This window comes from Macrobrachium nipponense, chromosome 12 (genome assembly GCF_015104395.2).
Source record: "Macrobrachium nipponense isolate FS-2020 chromosome 12, ASM1510439v2, whole genome shotgun sequence".
NCBI lineage: Eukaryota > Metazoa > Arthropoda > Malacostraca > Decapoda > Palaemonidae > Macrobrachium > Macrobrachium nipponense.
In genome coordinates, this window is record NC_087205.1 from 44,446,123 (window position 1) to 44,456,617 (window position 10,495).

A 10,495-nucleotide genomic window follows, 5' to 3' on the forward strand; every position below is an offset into this window, starting at 1 on the left:
CGATTTCCTGAAGTTCACTAATAGTCCCAGAGAACTTGCTAGGGTCAACGTCTTGTGAAGGTCCTCCAGACATCTCTCTTTCGATTTGGCTCTGATAAGCTAGTCGTCTAAGTAGAGGGAAACCCTCACTCCCTCCAGATGTAGCCACTATGCTACATTTTTCATGAGCCCCGTGAACACTTGGGGGGCTGTCGAGAGGCCGAAGCACAAGGCCCTGAATTGGAAAACTTTTCCTTTCCACATGAACCGTAGGAATTTCTGAGAAGAAGGATGGAGGCACGTGGAAGTAAGCGTCCTGAAGGTCTAGTGACACCATCCAGTCCCCTGGGCGAAGAGCTGCTAAGACTGAAGATGTCGTTTCCATGGCGAACTTTCTCTTCTTCACAAAGACGTTCAGGGCGCTTACGTCCAGAACCGGTCTCCATCCACCTGAGGCTTTGGGAACTAGGAAGAGGCGGTTGTAAAAACCCGCGGAAAGGGGCTCTTTCACTAGCTCTATAGCTTCCTTCTCCAGCATAAGCTCTACTGCTAGAGCAAGGGCTTGGTTCATGTGAGGGTCTTTGTACTTGGCCACCAACTACCTTGGTGTTGTGGTCAAGGGAGGCCTTGAAATGAAGGGAATGAGGTACCCCTTCCTGACGATTGAGAGGGACCAGTTGTCCGCCCCCTTCTGGCCCCAGACGTCTGAGAAACTCAGTAGTCTGGCACCTACTGTAGTCTGGAGGACATGGGCGCTACTTCTTTGATCTAATAGATCGAGAGAAGGTCCTTCCTCTCTTAGGAGGTCTTGTTCCTCTAGAGGAGGAGGAGGAGCGGGAAGGAGGGCCTCCTCGAAAGGGCTCTTGTCTTGAAGTAGCTTCTTTCTTGGGTTTAGGTTGGAAAGAAGTCCTAGGAATCCTAGCAGATTGAGCCAACATATCCTGTGTGGCTTTCGCTGAAAGGGCACTCGAGATGTCCTGGATAATCTTCATCAGGAAAAGTTGTGGTGAGAGTTGAGCATACAACAGAGAGGCCCTCTGTGCAAGCGAAACTGCTTTTGTCAGAAAAGAGCAGTACACTCCCCTTTTCTTGATCACTCAAGCTCCGAAAAGAGAAGCTACCTCGCCAGAGCCATCTCTCACTGCCTTGTCCATACAAGACAGGACCGAATGAAGATCTTCAGGTGAAAGGGACTCCTGGGCTTGCGTCTTCTTTGCCAACACTTCCAGGGACCAGTCAAGGAAGTTAAAAACTTCGAGGACCCGGAACATTCCCTTCAGAAGGTGGTCCAACTCACTCATTCCCCACGTCGTCTTCGCTGAATTAAGCGACGAGCGGAATCCACCAACAAAGAGAAGTCCGAGTCCGCAGATGATGGAAGAACCAGGCCCAAAGGCTCCCCTGATTCGTACCAGAAGCCCATCTTTCCCGTCAACTTGGAAGGCGGGAAAGAAAACACGGTCTTTCCTTTTTCCTCCTTGGAAACCAACCAATCACCAAACCCTTTAAGGGCCTTCTTCATCGAGAAGGTAGGCTTCATCTTGACATACGAAGAAGTCTGGGTAGTCTTCCCCGTCGAAAATAAAGAAGGAGGTGAAGGAGGAGCAACAGCAGAAAGTGAATCTCCAAACTCTTGCAAAAGGAGGTCTGTAAGCCTCTTGTATGAAGAGACCGAAGAATCCTTTGATAACTCTTCATCCGAAGCCTCTTGATCCTCTTCGGAAGAATGACGCTTCGAAGAGCGGCTGCCTGGAGGGGAGCTCTTTCTAGGAGAGTGCCTACTAGGAGAGCGCCTACTAGAAGAGGCGCGCTTGTCAAATCCTAAGGCCGTGTCGAGGGGGGAACACCTGCCAGGAGAAGAGCGCCAGCCAGACTCTTGGCGCCTGCCAGGCTCTTGGCGCCTGCCACAGGGAGAAATGCTCTGCGGCGAAGAGCGCCTACCAGACGGGTAGCGCCTACAAGGCTCTGTGTGTCTGTCCAGAAGAGAGCGGCTACCTGGGGAAGGGCGCCTGCTCGGTGAACGGAGCTTACTGGTTTCTTGGCGCCTACTAGGCTCTGGGCGCCTACTCACTTCTCGGCGTCTGTCAAGAGGAGATAGTGTCTCTGGCGAAGAGCGAACTTCTGGTGAAATGCGCCTACCAGGCTCCAAGCACCTGTCCAAGGGAGAGCGGCTTCCTGGCGAAGAGCGCCTGCTTGGAGAGGTGCGCCTACCAAACACCTGGTATTTACCAGAATCCTGGCGCCTGTCAGGCTCTTGACGCCTGCCAGGAGAAGAACGGATCCTTGGCGAAGAGCGCCTGCTAGAAGCGAAACATTCGTCCTGTTCCTTATATCTAACTCTGGACGAGCGGCTACCAGGAGAAGAGCGCCTGTCTGGCGCGAGAAGTTTTCCAAGGCTCTTGTCCCCTGCTCAGGGGTGAGACGCGCCTGCTCGGAGAGAAGTCCCTATTGCGTTCTTGCTCCAAAGAAGCGCGGCTGTGAGGCTCTTGATACCTTCCTGCAGGAGGCGAGAAATCCATGCGGTCCTTCTTAGACTTCTTCACCGGGAGCGAGACGTCCTTCCGACAGTGAGAACTCCCTGCCAGGGAGTCAGCCAGAGCTGAGATCTGCGCCTGCAGACCTGCCAGAATGCGCGCCGGCGATCTCTCGAACGCTTCAACTGGAGAAGAGGGTCGAGGGCAAAAAGGAGAAGAGGGTTCTAGTGATCTCCTGGATCTCTTGGTTTCTACCTCCGGCTCTTCCGAGAAGTATTCAGGGCTGGAGGGAAGGGCGCAAGGCGCCTTCCAGGCTCTCTTGAGAGGGCGCGATGATTCCGAGGCGCTCCATCCGCGCTTAGGAGAGGGCGACGAAGATGAAGAGAAGCACTGGCGCAACACTTCTTTCTTGGTTCGATCCAAGGCAGCCTGGGTACGTGCATCAGGATCTGCCGAGGGGACGCCTGACCGGTGGGGGTTCTCCCTAACCTTCCTGCGGCTGTTGACTTTCCTCCTCCACTGGGTCTGGGAGTCTGGGAGTCTGGAAGAGGTCTAGGCCTGGAAGCGTTAGTGAGCCGGTCAGACGCACCCTCCACTGCACTAGGGGCACTGCACAATTCACTGGCACTATCACTCTTACCTTGAAGCGAGCGTATTTTGCTCTCCATACTCCTAATCGTAGCTCTCATGGAGGCCACCTCCGAATGCGAATCTTCAGGTTTGATGCTGGGAGCAGGGGCTGAAACTGGAGAAGGTACTAAATCTAGAGCAGGGTTCTCTACATCAGGTTCGCTAATACGCGATCTACTAGAGCTCCTAGAAGAAGCTTTACGGACCCTATCTTTCTCTAACTTCCTTAAATAGGAAGAAAGAGACTTCCATCCATCTTCATCCAACCTTTCACACTCCTTACACGGGTTATTGAAAGAACATTCATTACCTCTACAACCCATACATACATTGTGAGGATCTACCGATGCTTTAGGTAGCCTCACTTTGCATTCACTCACAGAGCATACTCGAAAAACAGTAGATTTTTTAAGATAAGAATCAGCCATTATAAGAAAAATCCAGAGAAAAATCCAAAAAACAATCCAAAATAGCGTATGCCAAGCCAATGGACAAAGGGTACTTCACCAAAAAGACAATCCAAATAATCCTCGGCAACGAGAAATAAATCCAACTATTATGAGGACTTAACAACAGGTGTTGTCAAGCCGGGCGACAGAGAAAATCTGACAAGAAAGTGGGATTGGTTCTTACACCCGCCACCCAGCGGCGGGTAAGGTAGATCACCTGACCTACCTGTCGCGTGTGCCGCGAGTTTTGAATTCTGTCGTGATGTCAGAGACGTAAGCTAAGTATATCTGACAGGAAAGTTCATGTACAAAAAATGTAAATATTTCTGCAATATATTCAAACAACAGACTATTTATAGTAAGCACAATTACCTCTGGATAAACATACTGGTGATGAATGACGCAACCCCTTGCTTCTTGATATCGTTGGTATCTCTCTTCCTCATATCTCTTTTCATCATTGAGAAGTAAGGTTCGAAGCCTTTTTCGTCGGTCTGCTAGCTTTCTCTCCTTTTCTTCTTTTCTCTTCCATTCTTCTTCATCACTATGGAAAAAAAAGCAATTTACGGCGAGGAATTTAAATTTAAGGAATTGTCAGCCTTCCCTTAACTGCAGAACTAAAAATCTTTTACCCTTTTTTTACATTATGCACACACAAAACAGAACTCTACTTATGATACTAAAAATTCATGCTTTTTGGGGATTAGTCTAATAAAAAATAAATTTCTTTGACACTTGATATTACTCATCACTGAAATTATTATATTCTTTATATAAATGTGGGTATAACAACTACAAAAAGAAACTTACTGCAAACAAGTCACCTGATATATAAAACTGACTTCATACCCTCCAAATTTGTATCATGTATACAACTTTCATTAAAAAAATAGTTAAGTTTTTCACTTACCTGACTCTGTTATATTAAAATGCCTAAACTTTAATAACTCATTTATTGGCAACAATTAATATTCCAAAGAAAAATCATAACTTTTATAAGTAAACTGCATTTTTGCTAACTATAGTACAAACCTGAGGCCCTTCACATTAAGAATTACTCATGGCAAAGCTGGAATACGGCTATTAAAACTCTTGAATTAGGTGGTTTGGCCGCAACTACTGTCCAATAGGCATGGATATAAACATTCCACTTTGCCTTTTGGCCCAGGTTTTAGATTAAGGTAGGCCTACAATGTAAAGTACCTATTTTATACAGTTAGGAAAAATACAATTTACGTTCAAAAATTGTAGTTTGTTCCTAAACAATAAACAAACCATCGGTCCTTTACACTCACTCGTTGGAGGGATTAATCTGAATGAGCCTCCTGAACTGACTGGAGTTCTACACACCTGGGCTACTCCTGGTCAAAAGAGTGAGGAGGAGGAGTACCCTGCCTCTAACAAATTGATTGGAGTACAGAACTGTGAGATCAAGAGTCAGACTTCTGGACCTTTTCAAATGAGTGAGGAATTGTAACGCATATGAAAAAAGGCAGATTGCTTCTACAATTCTAAAAATAAAATATAAAGGAAGCTCAAAGTGTAAAGTTACCACATCAGATGCCAGTCCAGCAAGTGTAGGTTCAAGTCCTATGCTCAGCCTGAAGAAAGAGAAACAGAAGAACGAGGAAGGAGAAGGAGGAGAGGCCAGTCACTCTCGAATCCTTCTCACCTCTAGAACCGCACACCTTAGGTGAGATGCAACCTGTCCTCTTAAAGGAGTCAAGTAAGGAAACAACTTGTTGCGCAACCACCACAGGTCCAAGGAAAAAAGGTTCAAAGGACTTGTGGGCAAGACCTAGGAATGCGAGGGATGGACGAAGCCACTGACTTCGTGAGCTCTTGGGTGGATTGTACAGGTGTCATCGCCAGTTGCAAAATAGCAACTGATGCCGAATGATTCAGAGTTCATTACAACATCTGAGACGGAGTCGAGATATCAATACCTGCCTTTTGAAGGATGATATTAACCCTCTTACGCCGATTGGACGTATTAAACGTCGAGCCAAAATATCTCCCGTATGCCGATTGGACGTATTATACGTCGACTCAAAAAAGTTTTTTTTTAAATTCGCGGAAAAATACTTATAGGCCTACCAGTTGAAAACTTTTGAATCACGCGCCTTGGGGGATGCTGAGAGTTCACGGATCAAGGCGTTGTTTTGTTTACAATTGTTACGCAGGCGCGCAAGCGCGAATTTCTTTCTTATCGCACTAAAAATTATCAGTGACACATCTCAAAAATTATTTCGTCGCTTTGACATAATTTTTGCACCATTTTAAATTATCTGTTACATGGAGTATTATACTATATGAAAATGTGAGCAATTTCATGTAGAATACAACAACAAAATACTCATGACTGTAGCTTTTATCAGTTTTGAAATATTTTCATATAAATAACGATAAGTGCCAAAATTTCAACCTTCGGTCAACTTTGACTCTACCGAAATGGTCGAAAAGCGCAATTGTAAGCTAAAAATCTTGTATTCTAGTAATACTCAATCATTTTCCTTCATTTGGCAACAAATTGAACGTCTCTAGCACAATATTTCGATTTATGGTGAATTCATGAAAAAACTTTTTCCTTACGTCCGAGCGGTAACTCTTCCGATAAATTTTTTCGTGTGATTGTTCTAATGTTTGCACCATTTTAAATCTGCCGTTACATAAAGTTTCATATAAGGAAATGTGAGCAATTTTATGCACAATACAACTAAAAACAACCCATGGTTGTAGCTTTTATCAGTTTTGAAATATTTTCATATAAATAACGATAAGTGCAAAAATTTCAACCTTCGGTCAACTTTGACTTTACCGAAATGGTCGAAAAACGCAATTGTAAGCTAAAACTCTTATATTCTAGTAATATTCAATCGTTTACCTTCATTTTGCAACAAATTGGAAGTCTCTAGCACAATATTTTGATTTATGGTGAATTTATGAAAAAAAAAAAAAATTTTCCCTACGTCCGCGCGGTAACTCTTCCGAAAAAAATCAGAAATTTTTTCGTGCGATTGTTGAAATGTTTGCACCATTTAAAATTAGCCGTTACATAAAGTTTTATGTATGAAAATGTGCGCAATTTCATGTAGAATACAACTAAAAATGATTGAAGGTTGTAGCTTTTCTCTTTTTTGAAATATTTGCATATAAATCACGATACATAGAAAAAAAACCACGTTCGGTCAACTTTGACTCTACCGAAATAGTCGAAAAACGCAATTTTTAGCTAAAACTCTTACAATTTAGTAATATACAGTCATTTATCTTCATTTTGAAACAAATTCAAAGTGTCTACCACAATATTTAGATTTATGGTGAATTTAAAACAAAAACTCTTTCCCTCCGTGCGCCGATTCACGGCCACAAATCTCCGAAATGCGTACGTCACATTCTCCTAATATTTGCTCCTTTTCATATTAAGCATTTTATAGTTTCATATATGAAAATGTGCACAAATTCATGAAGAATACAAAAAAAAATATTTGAAGGTTGTAGCTTTTCTAATTTTTGCAATATTTGCATATAAAAAATATATACATAAAAATTTCGACATTCGGTCAACTTTAACTCGTCCGAAATGGTCGAAAACTGCAATCATAAGCTAAAACTCTTACAGTATCGTAATATTCAATCATTTTTCTTCATTTTGAAACAAATTGCAAGTCTCTAGAACAATTTTTAGATTTATGGTGAATTTTTAAAAAAACTTTTTTTACCTCAGAGAGTTACGAATTCATGCATCATTTTGTGATAATATTTTTTCTGTGTTGCTTTGATCGTTTTACAATGTGTTATATATCCAAATGATTGCAATTTAGTGTACAATACAACGAAAAAAAAAGTATTTTGTTAGCTTTAACCGTTTTTTGCACAGCTCGATTTGAATACAATTATGTATGAATTTTTTTTTGCTATCATACATCTCATTATTTATATATAATAGTGATATTTTTTTCATTTCTGATGGTTGCATACTAAACTTCAGGCATTGACAAAAAAAAGGAGCCAAAAATGAACTCTTAATCTTAAAAACTAAGCGCGCTGTGATTTTTTGAAAAAATTATTTTTTCCGCTTCTGCGCTCACTCCAAACCTGCCTCGGCATACGGAAGACGTTTTGGTTTTTAGGGCTTAGGCGTAAGAGGGTTAAAGAAGGCCCATGCAAATCTCCTATCCTCTTCGCCAATGCTGGAGACGAGATGCAGTCTGATGTTACTCTCAAAGGTATGCATGAAGCACAAGAAAGGAACCCTAAACAAGTCAAAAGCCCTCTAGAGACCTAGGTTCCCTGTTTGTTTGTTTGTATGGTTTTTTAACATTGCATGAAACCAGTGGTTATTCAGCAACGGGACCAACGGCTTTATGTGACTTCCGAAACCATGTCGAGAGTGAACTTCTATCACCAGAAATACACATCTCATCCCTCAATGGAATGACCGAGAATCAAACTCGCGGCCACCAAGGTGGCACGCTAACACCAAACCAACCCCACCACTGAGGCGGATCCTAGGGTCCCTCTGATGACAAGACATAAACATGTTTCTCATCAGTACAGGCAGTCCCTGGTTAGCGGCCGGTGGGGGTTCCTTTCCCGGGGTTGTGCCAATAAGCGAAAACTGCCATTAACCCTTAAACACCTAAGCGGTATTTCAGAAATCGTCTGCCGTATGCCGGCGGGGTTCGGGAGTGAGCGCCGAAGCGGAAAAAAAGTTTTTTATAAAAAAATCACAGCTTGCTTAGTTTTCAAGATTAAGAGTTCATTTTTGGCTCCTTTTTGTCATTACCTGAAGTTTAGCATGCAACCATCAGAAAGGAAAAAAAATATCATTATCATATATAAATATTGGAATATATGACAGTGCAAAAAAAAATGTCATATATAATTGTATACAAATCACGCTGTGAGCAAAACTGTTAAAGCTAATGAGTTAATTTTTTTGTTGTATTGTACACTAAATTGCGATCATTTTGGTATATAACACATTGTAAAACAATCAAAGCAACACAGAGAAAATATTACCACAAAATGATGCATGAATTCGTAACGGGCGGATGTAACGGGCGGATGTAAAAAAAGTTTTTTCAAAAATTCACCATAAAACGAAATACGTATTGCGCTAGACACTTCCCGTTTATTTCAAAATGAAGGTAATTGATTGAATATTACTAGACTGCTGAAAGAGTTTTAGCTTACAATTGCATTTTTCGACCATTTCGGTCGAGTTAAAGTTGACCGAATGTCGAATTTTTTTTATTTATCGTTATTTATATGCAAATATTTCTAAAATTATAAAAGCAATGACCATGAATTATTTTTTGATGTTTTCTACATGAAATTGTGCACATTTTCATATATAAAACTCTATGTAACGGCTAATATGAAACGGAGCAAATATCACGACAACGTGACTCAAGCATTTTGGAGATTTGCAGCGGAGATTCCGCGGGCGGAGGGAAGAGAAATTTTTTTTTTCAAATATTCACCATAAATCGAAATATTGTGCTAGAGACTTCAAATATGTTTCAAAATGAAGATAAATGATTGAATATTACTAGACTGTATAAATTTTAGCTTACAATTGCATTTTTCAACCATTTCGGTCAAGTCAAATTTAACCGAATGTCGATTTTTTTATATTTATCGCGATTTATAAGCAAATATTTCAAAAAGTATAAAAGCTACGACAATGAATTATTTTTACTTGTATTCTACACAAAATTGCGCACATTTTCATATATAGAACTCTATATAATGGCTAATATGAAACGGTGCAAAGATTACGACAATGTGACTCAAGTATTTCGGAGATTTGCGGAGGAGATACTGCCTGCGGAGGGAAGGAAAAAGTTTTTTTCAAAAATTCACCATAAATTGAAATATTGTGCTAGAGACTTCCAATTAGTTTCAAAATGAAGATAAATGATTGAATATTACTAGACTGTAAGAGTTTTAGCTTATAATTGCATTTTTTTACCATTTCGGTGGAGTCAAATTTGACCATACATTGATTTTTTTTATTTATCGCGATTTACAGGTGGTCCCCGGGTTACGACGGGGATTCAGTTCTTGAGACGCGTCGTACGCCGAAAATCGTTGTAAGCCAGAACATCATCAAAAATCCTAAGAAAACCTTACTTTTAATGCTTTGGGTGCATTGAAAACTATGTAAACTGCATTCTTATGGCATTTTTCATAAAAAAAACCTTCAAATATTGATTAGCTTGCATTTTCGGTGTCATATTTCATCTCCCAGATGAGCGTAACCCTGGAACATGCGTCATAACCCTGGAACACGCGTCGTAACCCTGGAAATAACGTCTATTGACAAGCGTCGTAACCTCGGATTGTCGTAAGCCGACACCGTCGTAACCCGGGGACTGCCTGTATATGCAAATATTTTTAAAATGATAAAAGCTATGACCAAGAATTATTTTTGTTGTATTCTATATAAAATTGCACACATTTTCACACATAGAACACTATGTAACAGCTAATATGAAACGGTGCAAATATTACGACAATGTGACTCAAGCATTTTGGAGATACCGGGAACTGAGGGAAGAAAAAATTTTTTTTTTCAAAAATTCACCATAAATCGAAATATTGTGCTAGAGACTTCCAATTTGTTTCAAAATTAAGATAAATTATTGAATATTACTAGACTGTAAAAGTTTTAGCTTACTATTGCGTTTTACGACCATTTCGGTCGAGTTAAAAGTTGACCGAACGTCGAATTTTTTCTATTTATCGCGATTTATATGCAAATATTTTAAAAATGAAAAAAGCTACGATCACGAATTATTTTTATTCATATACTACATGAAATTGCGCACATTTGCATATATAGAACTCTATATAATGGCTAATATGAAATGGTGCAAATATTACGAGAATGTGACTCAAGCACTTCGGAAATTTGCGGCGGAGATACCGCGTGCGGAGGGAAGGAAAAAGTTT

General features: G+C 41.0%; 1 protein-coding gene across 1 annotated transcript in view; it reads right to left on the bottom strand.

Moving 5' to 3' along the window:
* LOC135224789 (trichoplein keratin filament-binding protein-like) overlaps window positions 1-4,666 on the bottom strand; it is a 276,218-nt gene extending 271,552 nt beyond the window's left edge. Inside the window, exons 1-3 of the mRNA XM_064264114.1 lie at window positions 4,653-4,666; window positions 4,443-4,448; window positions 3,905-4,076 (exon numbers count right to left, since the gene is read on the bottom strand). Coding sequence (XP_064120184.1) covers window positions 3,905-4,076; window positions 4,443-4,448; window positions 4,653-4,666 — 192 coding nt within the window. The remainder of the gene's footprint in view (window positions 1-3,904; window positions 4,077-4,442; window positions 4,449-4,652) is intronic.
* Between the last annotated feature and the right edge of the window lie 5,829 nt (window positions 4,667-10,495).